The 16,089-nt window shown below is 46.0% G+C and overlaps 1 protein-coding gene and 1 pseudogene across 2 annotated transcripts; one reads left to right on the top strand and one right to left on the bottom strand.

Moving 5' to 3' along the window:
- The first annotated feature begins 761 nt into the window (after positions 1 to 761).
- LOC147966245 (uncharacterized) lies at positions 762 to 6,459 on the top strand (annotated as a pseudogene). Its single transcript, XR_015608815.1, has 2 exons — positions 762 to 3,899; positions 3,997 to 6,459. The product of XR_015608815.1 is annotated as an uncharacterized LOC147966245 (transcript).
- Positions 6,460 to 6,660: 201 nt separating this feature from the next.
- LOC125514920 (pentatricopeptide repeat-containing protein At5g27270) lies at positions 6,661 to 11,346 on the bottom strand. The gene is made up of 9 exons (XM_048680293.2): positions 10,797 to 11,346; positions 9,064 to 10,441; positions 8,664 to 8,975; positions 8,464 to 8,568; positions 8,278 to 8,365; positions 8,034 to 8,155; positions 7,864 to 7,928; positions 7,174 to 7,774; positions 6,661 to 6,920 (listed from the first exon to the last, which is right to left on the bottom strand). Exons 1-8 carry the CDS (start codon positions 11,307 to 11,309, stop codon positions 7,217 to 7,219), a joined length of 3,141 nt encoding a protein of 1,046 aa, XP_048536250.1. The 5' UTR covers positions 11,310 to 11,346; the 3' UTR covers positions 6,661 to 6,920; positions 7,174 to 7,216.
- Between the last annotated feature and the right edge of the window lie 4,743 nt (positions 11,347 to 16,089).

The raw sequence follows: 16,089 nt of genomic DNA, 5'->3' as shown, positions 1-16,089 counted from the left end.
GCTTCAAACGACTTTTATCAAGTTATCTTGTCTGCACAATTTTGCTGTACTGCAGTATTTATGCCCATCTCTTCTGTGGATTTCTCTTGATTAATGACGACATGTTAAGGACTTGGTATCTAGAGCACTTCAACAAGTCATTTCCATACCCTTCTTTTAATGTTAAAGATCTCAACACACGTCATCTCATCTGTTCAGTACCATTTTGCCCTTGCTGTGCGATGAGCTACCTTTTCCTTCCATTTAATTTCCATAGAATTACCCGTCATATTATATATGTATCAAGTAGACAAGGGTGTTATTGAGCACTTGCTTCCTTCACTGCGCGAAAATGATTGGGATGTTCTTATTGCACATTTCCTTGGTGTTGTAAGTTGTTTGTGTTCACTTTGGCGCTGGATTACCCATTTGATCTTTTCCCTTGTGGAACCTGAAGCGTATGAGACCAACTTTCTTTAATTTTAGGATCATACAGGTTATCCTTGCATTGGGAGCCGGATGCACGGCAGCGAAGCTGCAACCAAAGGACATACAAATTCGGTATGCACACACACATGTGGTTAGCGGTAACTACGCGCACGTGTTTACTGAATTGTTTATACTAATCAATTACATCGAGGGGTGCCCTCATATACATTGTTTTTTGGGGTTCATATCAAGTTTTGATCGCTTTCCACGATATGCCACGTGGTCCATATACTTCATTTGACTTGACAAAATTATCATCTGCAGCTAATGGTTGATTCGTTTAATCAATGAGCTGGTCCTAAACCGATCAGTGTAATTTAAACACAGCTGCAAACCCGAGATCAACACAGGAGTTCTTCATAAACATCAGGTCCTTGGAGCCTTCAAGATAACGTTGTTGCCTGATCCTGTATTCAGCACAGCCACAATCTGTTTGAGGTATGACGCCTTCCATTCTTGTTAAGTACCTATCTGTAATCGTTTGTGCGTATATCTACTTTGAAGATTAGAGACAACAACCTTGCAATAGAACTCCAAATTTGTTTGTGAAGGTTCGACTTAGCTGGAGTTCAGATCTCCATCCTTTCCCCCCCTATGTACGTTCAACTTTGGTTTTTCTAGATTGGAAGTGCCCAAGTACAGAGTAGACAATGGCTTTGCTTCAGGCCCTCTTTGTTGGAGCTATTGAGAAGGATCTTTGATAGTCCATCTTTTCTTCCAAGTCATATGTAAATTTAAAAATATGTCTACCCTGCAGCTCCTCTAGATGCAAGATGTCTGAGGAATACACAAACTGTCTTTCTTGTTGAACTGGAATACACAAACTGGATTATCTTATATGCCGCCTCCCTTGTGCAATATGCGCCAATTAATTTGGCTACATGGCAGCATTTCCCTGGATAGACACTCTAGAATGGCTAAAGTTCATAGTGTTCGATGTCCACGCCATTTTCGTCAGCGTGGTTCTCAGCCTCTCAGGCTCGGAAGCCTTGGTCCCCATCATGGCGGGCATCGTCTGGGTTGTGTGGAGAACCACAGTGCTCTGGTATTTCTTGCAGAGACCGTCCGTCCAGTTGTCACTGCCGGCATTCTGCTCTGAAGCTGGCGCCGGCAACAAATCCATTCTAGCCGGCAACCAATCCACAAATCCACTCTGGACGAGTGGGCTCAATGCAAAACAGATTCCTTGTAATATAATTCCGTCTCGTTTTGATAGAACTTCTCAAATAACTACAATTTTATATGTTTGGTTTACTGCTAATATAGGGCCTGTAGAGAGAACCTTCAATTAGTGCTGAACTGCAGACAGAGTATAGCATCGGTATAATTAGCTAGCCAGGGGGAAATGATGTCACAAACAAGGCACTGAACATGCCTAAAGTGGAGACGAATTCTATTTGGAAGAGCAGGATCTTTTGCTTTTTTTTTCTGGAAAAAATACACTGAATTATTTTACATTTTGTTGTATCCATCAGGTGGTCCAAGACATTCAGAACCTAGCATACATGCGATGGAGTGGTTGATCAGACTATATAATGAGTGGGAAATACAGCTACTTGTGCTCCTTAGCTTCACATTGCAGTTGTTCCTCTTCTTCGCTGGCAGGCTTCGGCAGTGTAGCGGCAACAGGCTCCTAAGGCTCTCCCTTTGGGCTGCTTACTTGGGGGCAGATCTGGCAGCAGTTTATGCACTCGGCTATCTGTCACGGCATCAGGATATCAACATTGAAAGGCTAAGAAGAACCGAACAACTGGCTTTCTTTTGGGCACCATTTCTCCTCATTCATCTTGGGGGGCAGGACACCATTACTGCTTTTGCCATGGAGGATAACAACTTGTGGTTGAGGCATCTCTTGAATCTGCTCACCCAAATTGCCCTAGCTTTATATGTATTCCGGAAGTCCATTGGAAGACATGGCGCGGACCTTTTACTCTCAGGCATCTTTTTGTTTATTGCTGGAATTATCAAGTATGGAGAAAGAATATGGTCTCTCAAGTGTGGCCGTCTTAGAAGTCTTGAGAGCTCAACTGGGCATCAGAGCAGAAAACAATTGCCTGAAGGAATCGCCGGCGATGCTGGCTTTGTTGCGCTGCCCTCAATTCCATGCCACACGCCCTTGATGTCTTATTGGAGCGCAGCATGATTGATCCATCGTCAGACCAATTGGTAAAGACAGAAGTTGACTCTGACGAAATGATCAAGATGGTGAGGCTGCAGCTTGGCATAATATACGACGACCTCTACACTAAGGCTCTTGTGCTCAGGACTTGGAACGGAGTTATACTTAGGTGCATCTCCCAGGCCTCGGTTATTGTTGCTTTTGCGCTCTTCCATCCAGATGACAAACAGAGGTATAGCAAAGCTGATATTGCAATCACCTATGCACTATTTGTCGGATGCTTTTTCCTGGAAGTCTGCTCAATGTTCATTTCCATGATGTCACCATGGACATGGGCATGGTTGAAGGTTCAAAATTGTGATGTCCTTGCCAGGTTGTCATGGTTTGTGTTTTGCTGTGACATCGGATACCCAAGGATGAAACAACGGTGGCCAAATTTGATTGGGCAGTACAACTTCCATAGCTGGTTGACTGACAGCGACCTGCAGCGAAGTACATGTAATCGACAAATAATGGTCGTGTTCAGAAAGCTGTTCGTGGGTTTGCTCGGTGTTAAAAAGAAGAAAATATTTTGGGTAAGCAATCTATTGGATACCAAGTACACGGATGTGGATGAAATGATCGTGAAATGTGTAGCAAAAGAGCTGAGTCTGTTACTACATGAATTTGACGATGGTCAAGCACGACAAGAATGGCCAAACATTAGCCAACTGTTTGGCAATGCACAGGATGGAATTATTAGAGACTTTGGCTATGGTATTATCTTCATGCACTATGTCACAGAGACACTTTTAGTAAAACCTGCTTCTCCTAGTGAGGACATGGAAGCAAATGCTACAATGGCAGATGTACCTTCTGGTCTGGTGGAGGTGTGCCGGAAACTCTCCAACTACATGATGTACCTTTTGGTTACCCACCCTTCCATGCTGCCACTGTCTATCAGCGCCACAGCTACCCTGGACCACTTCCACGAACCTGCACGGCTTAAAGATGTCACAAAGCTCATGGAGGACTTTGAATTGGTGGCAACCAAAGAAACACTGGAGGAGATAGCACGCCTGTGGGTGAGGCTACTCCTCTACACCGCTGGCAAGTCGAAGGCAGAGATGCACGGGGCGCAGCTGAGTGAAGGTGGGGAGCTGATCACATTCGCCTGGCTGCTCATGGCCCACCGCAGGATCGGGGATTACCATCTTAGAAGGATCCATCTTACCAATGGCAATACCCGTGGAGCAGATGCAGAGTTGACGAATGTATACGCCTTCTATGTTCCCCGAAAGTCGGAAGATCAGATACCGGGCGCTGATCATGGGTAACTGCAAATCGATCAGTTATTTATTTAGTATATCCTCTACACTGCATAAATGGATATCTTATTTTGCTGTTTGTTTCTTGTTTTTGGAAAGCAGGTCGGATGTATAAGTCATATTACTTCGTGTTTGGTTGCCGTACTGTTTGAATGTCGTGGCGTGCTGGAAGCCTACCTATCCATCTTCTGTTTGTGTTCCGGTGTGGTTCAGTAGTGTTCAGTTATTTGTGCGGGTTTTCTTTCCTTGTTTGCTGTCCGTGTGATGAAATAAGGCGCTACAGTTTTCCTATTTCCTGATGATATGTCTATGTATAATGTTGCCAACAACATGTAACCTTTAATAATGCTATTCATTCAGTATGTAAAAGGACTTGGTATCTAGAGCACTTCAACAAGTCATTTCCATACCCTTCTTTTAATGTTAAAGATCTCAACACACGGCATCTCATCTGTTCAGTACCATTTTGCCCTTGCTGTGCGATGAGCTACCTTTTCCTTCCATTTAATTTCCATAGAATTATATATGTATCAGGTAGACAAGGGTGTTATTGAGCACTTGCTTCCTTCACTGCGCGAAAATGATTGGGATGTTCTTATTGCACATTTCCTTGGTGTTGTAAGTTGTTTGTGTTCACTTTGGCGCTGGCTTACACATTTGATCCTTTCCCTTGTGGAACCTGAAGCGTATGAGACCAACTTTCTTTAATTTTAGGATCATACAGGTTATTCTTGCATTGGGAGCCGGATGCACGGCAGCGAAGCTGCAACCAAAGGACATACAAATTCGGTATGCACACACACATGTGGTTAGCGGTAACTACGCCGCTGTCACATGTTTACTGAATTATTTATACTAATCAATTACATCGAGGGGCGCCCTCATATACATTATTTTTGGGGGTTCATATCAAGTTTTGATCGCTTTCCACGATATGCCACGTGGTCCATATACTTCATTTGACTTGACAAAGTTATCATCTACAGCTAATGGTTGATTCGTTTAATCAATGAGCTGGTCCTAAACCGATCAGTGTAATTTAAACACAGCTGCAAACCCGAGATCAACACAGGAGTTCTTCATAAACATCAGGTTCTTGGAGTCTTCAAGATAAAGCTGTTGCCTGATCCTGTATTCAGCTAGACCCTCACTTCTCTGGCAGTTGAGCACAGGCTGCTTGAGGTATGACGCCTTCCTTTCTTGTTATGTAGTACCTATCTGTAATCGTGTGTGCATATATCTAGTTTGAAGATTAGAGACAGCAACCTTGCAATATTACTCCAAATTTGTTTGTGAAGGCTTAGCTGGAGTTCAGATCTCCACCCCTTTCCCCCCTATGTACTCTAAATTTGTTCAACTTTGGTTTTTCTAGATTGGAAGTCTTCCCAAGTAGAGATTAGACAATCACTTGCTTCAGGCCCTCTTTGTTTGTGCTACTGGAAAAGGATCTTTGACAGTCCATCTTCTCTTCCAATTTGTATGTAAGCTTAAAAATCTATCTGCTTTGCAGCTCCTCTAGACGCAAGATGTCTGCGGAAGATAAGCTCCCAAAACAGAGCTTATAAGGATTTTCAAATTTCCTTGCTTCTTGTTGAACTGGAATATGCAAACTGGATTATCTTATATGCCAATATACTGCTACTGCCATGAGGCTGAAAGTTGGGTTGCACTTGAGGTGGGCAAGCCGCTGCAGGGAGATGGCTCTAAACTCAATCCAAACATCTTCATTTTCATGGGCCGTGACAACAGGGTGCAACCTATGTGGGTTGTCCCTAGCATGCTCTCTTGTCGTCGGTGCTGGTGATCACCGTGATGCACAGCTGCAATATCTTGTTTGGAGTGGATTCATTTGTAGGATTTGTAAGAATCTATCCACCTTCTTCGTTGTTGATAGTCGAATTTCGTAACTTGGGTAGGAACTAATTATGTTGGTCTCAACAGATTTTAAATTTCAGCATGATGACTCTATACTCGAATTTGCAATTGAGACAGCTTGTTTGCCTCAACCCCAAGTAATTGAACTGTTATTTCAATGAGAGTAGTAAATTGGCTGAAAATTTGGTTTCCGACTGAGCGATGAACCCACAAAGAAATCTTGCGCTGAGGAGCTACTTCTACTTCCATTATGCTTTTATTTTTTCTGTGCAGATGCTCTAAACCCAAATAAACAGATTAAACATGATTCCAGGTTGGAGATGTTTATTACAGTGGCTGGAGCCTGTTGGTAGTGGCAGAGCTTTGGCAGAGTTAGTTTCTAGCTGTTCTGGTTAGCATTGCACTGGATGAATCATATGTGACAAGTCAGAAACTTTGTCAACTTTGTTTTCTTAAACTGCAGAGATGTTCAATGTATGAGAATTCTTATAAATCACTAACATTCAGAAATTGAGAGATTGACAACAACGGCCCAACCCAGTCCAGCACTTTAATTTCCTGGCACGTTGACTGGTAAACTATCTCAGACAATTCAAATAGATAGAAAGGTGCAATTGCTGCGATTTTTATGAAATAAGTACATCTTTTAAGCCCCACATTGAAATATGACAGCTATATTTTCGTCCCATCTCTGAGTAACATTAATAATCACACGGAACATATTATTTTGCGTGCTTATAACACAAAATAAAGGTAGAATAGATGTCACCTTCTTTTGGAAGTTTGAACTTCTGAGAATATCTTTTTTTACCGGAAAGTTTCAGAGAATCTTCCTAACTGTATGTATCTGACTAGGAAAGTTGAGACAAATCGGCCACTTGCAGAGGTAAATGGCACAATAGCAGGCAATTCTTTAATGGGTAATACCAAAAAAGTTATATCTCCATACTTGCAGATTGAACTTGGAAGAACCCTGGTCAACTGTTTATTATTTTTCAATTTTACAATCTCATTACTAGACTAACCATTCACCCTGTATATGGGATTTTTAAGTGGAAGCAGAGTAACAGACCTCCTTTGCTGTTGAAAATACACCTTCAAGCTTCAGACGGCGAACTGTTAAGTCTTCATTCTTTGTAACATGTTAAATGCTGTGAGTTGATCAAACAGATCAGTACAACATTAAGTTATACATTTTGGAGAAGTTATATATCACTGTTTCTGAAATATTTTTCTGAAATGTACATTTTACAACATCTTGGTATAAAACTTGTCCTAATGTACATATGAACTAGTACAAGATCATCTAGAACAACATACACAACAATGGGCTCATCTGGATCTAGTAACACAAATCAGTAGGAAATAAATTTGTGGAAGAACATACATGCAAGAGGAAGATACCTGTGATGGTTGCTGGCTTGATGGGCACATGATATGGTCGTTATTAAGTTGGTTCCAACTTTGATCCAACCTTTAAACTTCTCAAAAAAGAGGCACCATGTAGACCGATGGCTTCCAGCACATCCCCAGCTTCAGGCTCGCTGCCTGAATGCTCATAGAGATGAAATGCAGCACTCAGGATGAAGCTGTCAGGTTTCAGTGACCCGCGTGTTGTCTCGAAGAGCGATATGCCCTCGTCGACGCGACCGTGCTCAAGGTACGCCCTCATCATTGCCCGGCAACATGCTAAATCAACAGCCACACCAATCTCCTGCATCTGGCCGCAGATCCTCTGGGCTTCATCAATCTGGTCTGCCTTCAGAAAGGCAATAATGAGGTGGCTAAAATGAGGGCATGAAGGGGTTATGCCGCTGCTCAACATCATCTGGATGGCTTTCTCAGCTTTGGAGTAGCATCTACTTTCTGAGTATGATCTGATCAATGCAAGGTACGTCGTCGAGTCGGGAACTTGACCGTGTGATTGCATCTCCTGGAAAACAATCTCTGCTTCATCATGCAGCCTGGAAGTGGCATAGGCATTGATCATGGAGTTGAAACTGATCTGCACATTGATTGCAAGTTTCAGTCACAGTAGTCAATCTCAATGCAGATAACTGTAGTTTCAGAAGTCAGACACCAACGGAAGCATACCTTTCCAGGCATGATACCAAGTTCCTTCATTCTATCGAATAGTGAAGACGCCTCCTGATGTCTCCCTGAAGAAATTGCACTGAATAGTACGAACGAGAGTGCGAAAAACTCGTCGAACATGAAAAGGGAAATCTTCTTTGATTCCTATACGCAAGGTAGAAGGGACTAACCAGCCTTTCCATAGAAGTTAAGCATGTTAGTGTATATCTTCTCGTCGATCAGCAAGCCTAGCTCTTGTGCAGCAGCAAACATTTCAGCAGCCTTGTCCAGCTTTCCTCCTAGGCCATAAACACTGAACAAGAAAACTGAAGCTAATGACAAAGTGGTCTCAAGTCTCAACACAAACATAAAAGAGAAAAAACAGTTGCATACTCCCAACTCCCATTTTCCTGTGGTTTTATCAAGATTATCTACCTTATCATTATATTGAAAGTCTGCAAGGACCGACGAACCCCAGTGGATATCATGCGATCATATATGTTGACAGCTGAGTATAGTTTGCCTGTTTGGAAACTAAAGCTGTAGCAGTTAGCCATGGCACCCATGCCCTGAAAATTTTGCTTGCCCACCTTATGAAGAGGAAAAGATGTTTATCCAGACCTGACTCGAGCATCGACTTGATAAATGTATTATACACAACAGTATCAAGCTCAACTTCACCATGGAAGCAGCCATGTATGATGTTCTCCACCTCCTGAAACTTTCCTGGGAGTAATGTCGCAGTGTGAGTATACACAGAAGCGAAGCGCCTCACCAAACTTACTGCATAAGGATTGGTAGCAGTTAGAAAAAATATTTACCATGTTTGGTCAGGTGAGTGACAAGTATGCTAATTGTCACAACATCTCTGCTATGGCCTTGATCAGCCATTTTCATAAAGAGACGATACGCCTCCTCGATATTGCCGCACTTGCATAATGCGTCGACCATGGCATTGTAGACAGGCGCTCCTATTGGAAACGATGTCGATGCTGACTCAAACAGTTCCTCTGCTTGATGTAACTTCTGTTCCTGGCCATATTGGACAATGAGAGTGGCTGTTGCTGAATCTTCAGGCTTGACTCCCAACTGAGTCAGCTGTTCATGAAGGAATTTTGCCTCACATGTCCTCCCTGCAGAAAAATAAATAAATAAACAGCAGTGGATGACAGTATGGTTAGGCATGAACACCATGATCTGTGTGGTACCTGGCTTCCTCACCTTCCCTAGCCAATTTTCTGATCAATTGGCATGCGATGGACGAACCCCCAGGTGTGTCCAACAATGACTTCAACGCCGCGTTCAGTGCCGAACTGTCGGTCTGACAGGCTAGTGCCTTCGACGAACTATCTTGTTCCTGCATCACACTGGTTCTGTTTCTAGCATACATCTCTATCATAGAAACCATTGTTGAACTCTTCATGGTCACTCCACCATTGTTCATCTCTTTCAGTATCTTATCCGCATCGGCGATCATCCCGCTTTTGCAGCAAACTTCCATTACAGTCATGCAGAGGGCCTCATCAAGCTGGATATCTTCTTTTCTCATCTTCAGAATGAATGCACTTGCCTTCTCTAGCTGGCCCAGCTTGACATATAATCTCAGTAGGTCATTGCAGCAGAACACATCAGGGAGACCATATTTGCACAGAGCTCTGAAGACATCTTCAGCTGCAGCTATGTCTTCCCTCGCGACATGGCATCGAAGAAGAGCGCCGTAAGAGAACGATGAAGGCTTCACATTCCTCGATCTCATCAAACCGAAAACCTGCAATGCCTTATCATAGTTGCGAGCATTCATGTGAACTTGAGCCATTGCCACATAAGTCTGTTCATCACTCAGAAGACCCGCACTGTCAATTTCCTCAAAAGTGCGTTGTGCATTGTCGTAGAGCCCGATCTTACCATAGATCCTAATGAGGATCCCATAGATGACCTCATCAATGACAACCCTGCTTCGCTCCATCTCCGAGAAGAGCGAGAGCGCCTTCGAGTAGTCCTCACTCTTGTCATAGAGTGCCAGGAGGGATGCACATGTGTAGTTGCTGGGGACAATGCCATGAGCCCTCATCTCCTCATAGAGCATCACAACCTGCTCCCCTCTGCCATGCCTGGAACTCAAGCTGATCAGGCAACTGTACGTCGCCTCCTCCGGGATGAGTCGGGAGGCCCTCATCTTCCCCATGACATCCATGGCCTCCTCCAGGAGACCCTCCTTGACAAATGAACCGATCACAACTGTGTATGTGAAGTGATTTGGCACCACATTGTTGGCTTCTTCCATTTCCATCATGTGTTTCCAGAGTTGGATCACCTTGCCGTGGAGCCTGTGCTTCTGCAGGGAGGAGAGCATGAAGTTGAAGGCGGAGACGGGCGGCGCCACACCGCGCCTGCGCGTCGCGGCGTAGAAGAGCATCATGTCGCCGTGCCTCCCCCGGCGCGCGTACGCGCACAGCAGGGTGCCGCACGCCACCGCGTCCGGCTCCACGCCGGCCTCGAGCATCTCCAGGAACGCCTCCTCGGCGAGCTCGATCTTGCCGGCGTTGCCATACGCCCTGAGGAGGATGGTGTAGGCGACCACGCTGGGCTCGTAGCACAGCTGCAAGAAAAATAGGTGCGGACCAAGGTTTTGGATTTCGTTTTGTGAAATATACACGCCCCTTAACGAAATTGACGAGCTTTTCGAAAAGCACCATCCAAAATTTGAATTCTTGAATGAAAAACGAGTGATGAATTTTGAACGAAAAATGACCGAGATTTTTCCAAAAAATCAAAGTCTGAGAATAAAAAAGAACCAAGATGAACAGCAATGATCCATTGGTTGATTATACACGCATGAATCAGAATTGTTCAACTAGCGCTCAGAATTTTCAGCTCAAAACGGAGCAAAATTGCTGAGGATTCAGCTCAACATCGCATCGGGCCGGATTGTGTGGGGGAATCTTGTTCTGTACCTGGAGCTTCATCCACGAGAAGAAATCATGGGCCTGGCGCCACCCGCGCTGCTCGCGGAGGACGACGCACATCTCGCGGAAGGTGAGCTTGGCGACGAAGGAGGCCATGGCCTCTCGCATGGCGGACCCGCCGGCGGGCGGGCGGGACGCGGTGGCGCGTGCGGCGCGTGCCGCGGCGACGACGTGGCGGCCGTGGACGTGGCCGGCGCGGTCGTCCTCGACGTACCGGGCCATCTGGCCCTCGGTGCGGCGCACCCACCGGGGCGTTCCGGCGCCGACGCCCTGGCCGCGGCGCTCCTGGCGGAGGCGCCGCGCCTCGTCGTGGAGGAGCCGCCGGTAAGGCGGCGGGCGGCGCCCCCGCGACGACGACGGCGAGGAGGAGGAGGGCGCGCCGGAGGAGAGCGACCACGAGGCGGCGCCGTCATCGTCCTCCCGGTAGGAGCAGGTGACGGAGACGGCGGCGGTCGGGGCGGCGAGTGGAGTGTGAGGAGGAGGAGGAGGAGCAGAAGGCATCGGCGCGGTGGACGGACGCGGGAAAGCGGAGCGATTATGAGATAAGGTTGGGGTTTCTCCTCTCTTTTTTATCTCTGGTTAAATCGGGTGGGACCCACCTGTCAGTGTGAAGGTTACTATCTGGGTCAGCTCAAAGAGACGAGGATGGGGTACAAATTGACCCCAATCAGCAAGTTGGAAAAACAAATGATATCACAACCGGAAATCCGTTGGATATTTTTTGAAATGCCAAAAAAAATTTCAACAAAAATCCCATGTGTACTGTCACATCCAATGCTACATCCAAATTTGTAGGCAAAAAGATTAAACATTTTAGCCTATGAAAAAGATAAACAGCAAATGTTACTCCAAAATGTCATCCTAAATTTGTTTTTTCACCAGTGAAACACTGCTGCTGTTTCCCACGAAATCTTTTTAAGGATGCTTGTGACACTAACACGAACATCTAAAAAAGATTTTTAAAAAAACATTTATTATATTTTTTGTTTACTATTCACATGGGAGCGCGCGCTTCCGAGAGCCAAAACGCCGTTCTCCATGATGTGTAAGTGGGGCAGCACGCGAGGACGCCTGCCTTCCACTGATTTTGACAGTATTCATATCCGATTTTTTTTAATTGTCTAAGTGTAGTTTGAATTAGGAGCTGAAACTTTTTAAGTTTGTACATCAAAGATTGGATGAGTGTCTTCAATTTTCTTCATAATTTTTGAACTTGTCTTGTATCTTAAAAAAACTGATCTTATTGATCTCATCTAATGCAGATCCTATACAACTCTTCTCCGAAAGAGCATCTACAGTCGGACTCAGCAAATATGACCCCATAAACGTCCGAAGACACGCAGGGTCAGTGACCAGGCGTGTTCATTTTGAACCCTTATTTGTCCGTTTATACATCCACACTCCTCATTTTCTTTCTTATATGTCCGATCACTTGCACATGATTAATGGAGATGAACAGAGAGAAAGAAAAGAATGAATAAAGAAAAGAGAAAAAGTGGTTCAGGGTGGGCCGCGTCTTACGTGGCAGACTGACCGGGCGCGTCCGTGAGTCCTCGTATTCACCCTACATTTGTCTTTAATACGAGGGTTCGAGGACAGCCCAGACGTACAGGGATGATATATGAGGTCCGGTTAGGTTATTTTTTCCTTCTCTCTCCTATCCGGTCACTGACCGGGAACGTCCATGTTTGAGGAGGATTTGACGATGCCGGTTGTAGATGCTCTTTGTAGATGCTTAGCTGCAGAGGACAAATATGACCCCTTAAACGCCCGCGGACACGCCCGGACGCGTCTGTGGGCAGTGACCGGGAACTTCTCTAATAGCCTCGTCCACATCCGTGTATCTCATATCCGATCCTCTATATTCATACTAAACCATGTAATGTCGATCAAAATACGTAGATCAGCAAACGGACACATGCAAGCACAATACTTTCACCAGAAGATCATATGCTCAAACGACCACCAAAGTTCAAACGACGGACAACTTGAGACTACATCTAAAACTCAAAACTAAATTGAAGCAGAGCGGATCTTCACCACTTCCGGGCCGGCCCCTTCCCCTTCCTGTCGTCAGGGCAGTTGTAGCTGTCGGCGGCTGGTGGAGGATCGTTCGACTCGTCAAACGAGGAGCCATCGTCGTCGTCGGAAGAGGAGGAGACGATGATGAGGCCCTTGAGGCGTCGGACGGCCCGGTCCTGCTGTCGCTTCAGCTTGGCCAGCCGAGCCGCCTCCATCGCGTTCTCCTTGGCCTCACGTTCAGAGTGCTCGATAGCTAGCCCGAGAGCCTTCGCATTCTTCCGGCGGAGCCGCTGAGCGTCTGTCTCCGCCGTCATAAGCGACTAGCGGAAGACCCACGCGAGAAGCCGCTCGTCCTTGTCGGGCTCCGCGGGTAACCCGTGGCGGCGGCGGACAGAGCTCTCTACCGCGTCCTTCTCCCTTGCCCGCTGCCTCTCGCGGCGGGCGGCTCGCGCCTCTGACTCTGTCATGCGTGTTCGGGCCGCCGCCATGGTGGTGGGCACAAGCACCCACTGCTGCCCGCGTGGGGGAACAACAGGTGGTGGGGCAAGGGGACGACGTGGGGAGGCGCGGACTGCGCAACCCGCGTGGAGCCAAGCGCGGGCCAGGAGGAGCCAGCGTCGACGGGGGAAAGGCGAGGCCGATCCAGAACTGCCACCCGTTTCCACCTTGGACCTCTCGAGGGCAATGCGGAGGGCTAGATCCTCGTCAGAGTCGGAGGACGAGCGGCTGCCGACGCTCGACATGGTGGCCGCAGTCACCGGAGTGGTTAGAGTGGATCGAATCATAGAAATCGGAGGGAAGAAGAGGAGACAAATCAAGAGTGGAGTGAGTTAGGGTTTCCGGATTGGGGATATTTATGGGGACAGAGTGGGGTAGGGGTGGGCCGGGGCGACGTGGCGGGCGTGCCCGGGCGCCCCCATATCCGCCCCATATTTGGGCTGGATATGAGGGGTGCCGGACAGCCTAGGCATTTGAGGCGCCCGACTGGGTCAGGAAAACGAGACCGGCCAGTGACCGAGCAGGCCGTCCGGACGTTTGAGACCGGTACGAGGCGCCCAGCTGTAGATGCTCTAAGGCCTTTTATCTAGCATCGGTTCTGACAATGTGCCTAATGTCGTCGGAGGTCGTGTGAAGGTGTGTCTTCGGTGGATCTCTTCTGATTCGGTTGGTGTTTGTCTTTGATGGATCTACTTGAATCCGGTCGTTGTTTGTGTGTCTTTGTGTGTCTATTGGTTGGATTCTTCCAATCTACACATCTCTTCATTGATGATAGTTACTAGCGGTTTAAAATCTGTGAAGTCCAGCTGTAAATTCCCTAACTGCGTTTTTTAGACAAATTTTTTTCATAATCTATAACTGATGGCCTAGCTGCTGATAATCCCCTATCGACATTAACTTTCTTTTTGAGGATTCCCTATTGACATTAACTTTACAGAAAATTTAGATCGTGGGCCTGGCCCAGCTGAAGCCTGGTCCAGGAGTCCACCGCGGCGACGGACCACCGACACCGAGTCAATCGGACGAAATCACTATTCTGACCCTTTGAACGAACTTTGTCACAAAATGAACTCGATGTGAAAGTATTTCACGATCTGACCCTTTTAGCAACGCCACAGCCCGCGTCGTTTCTGTCCAACATAGAAACGCCGAGGTAGCTAGCGTTTCTGACCAAAGAAAAAACGCCGAGGTAGCTAGCGTTGCGGACCAGATAAGAAACGCCGAAGGCGCTGGCGTTGCAGCCCATCATAGAAACGCCAATGACCATGGCGTTGCTGCCCTTTTTCATGTGCATGTGGAACGTGGATTAGTGCAGAACCGGGCAATAGCACCGGTTCGTAAGGCCCTTTAGTGCCGGTTCCATAACCGGCACTAAAGTGTGGTCACTAAAGGCCCCCCCTTTAGTACCGGTTCAGCACGAACCGGTGCTAAAGGGCAACCACGTGGCACGAGCCAACTCCGGGGGCCGGAAGCCCTTTAGTATCGGTTGGTAACACCAACCGGTACTAAAATGTTTGGGTTTTTTTTGGTTTTATGATTTCTTTTTCATTTAATTTTGTGTTTTCCATTTTAATTCTTTTTCGTTTGCTGGTATTTTACGGTACTACACATTGTACACGTTATGCATATATATATATATATAAATAGAATTTCTAGTAGAACCAATCATATATATATTATCAATGTCTCACAAACCACCATATTAATTTACACATACACACATGTATAGCTATATACAATTTCTCCTACATATGCATATTGCCTTCGGAGCCAGTGGCATTAGCCTAATTGGTGCCTTCGGAGCACGATGACAATTGGAAGTGGTTCATGACCTGGTCGATGGGGGCGGTAGTGGGTAATAGTATTCTTCCTTCGGATTTATGACATGGTCGAGCAAAAATCCCGCTATTTCCTCTTGAAGTGCTTCTACGCGCTCCGTTTCTAGGAGATTGTCCCGCACCTCTTTGAACTGTTAAGAAGGAGATCAATATGCATGTGTATTAGTTGTGTGACTAGATATCGATAATGGTGTAAAAATTGTGAATAGTGTTCTGACAAGCGTACCCATTCCTGTCTTTGAGATCTGCTCCTTTCGGACGCCATCATGCGAATATTCTCGCAAACGCAGAATGCACACAGATCAGTCCCCTGCGCCTGCTTCAGGGCCTTTATTACGAGAATGGAATTTAATTTGATCAGATAATAATTAATCAAGCATGATAATTAAAGAGATGGCAGCTAGCTAGCTAGCTAGTACTACTTAATTACTTACCTTGGGTCGAAACCATTTCAGCTGTCGTTTCCATTCGCCTTCCGTGACGCTGATGAACCTTGCCCAAGCCCTGCCCGCCGACAAAGAAAATGAATAAAGGGGTTATTAAATAGTTCATATCATGAAATGACGAACTAAATAGGCCGAGATATATAGTTAATAATGATTGAAATTACCTGTTGACTATCCCAAACAAGATGTTATAGTCACTATTTGCTTTGAGTAGCGAGTCCAGTATTTCAACTGTTCCGGCGTCAACTTTAATGATACACAAGATCCAGTGAAATCTGCATGCACACACGTTTGCATGTCTTAATTAAGCGGGCATATGTAAGCAAAAACATGTAGCTAGCTAGTAGGCAAAAACAGAGAATTTGTAGTACAAGAAAGTGTGACTCAGTGGAAGTTGTAAGAAAGCAGTATATCTTCATTGTATTTGAGGTGCTTCAAGAACTCTAGCATGCCGTCCTCTACCTGCTTTTCATAATG

Source organism: Triticum urartu, chromosome 6A (assembly GCF_056163025.1).
Source record: "Triticum urartu cultivar PI428250 chromosome 6A, HENAU_Tu73, whole genome shotgun sequence".
Classification (NCBI taxonomy): Eukaryota; Viridiplantae; Streptophyta; class Magnoliopsida; order Poales; family Poaceae; genus Triticum; species Triticum urartu.
Note: the sequence above shows the minus strand (reverse complement) of the source record. Positions and strands in the feature narration are given on the sequence as shown.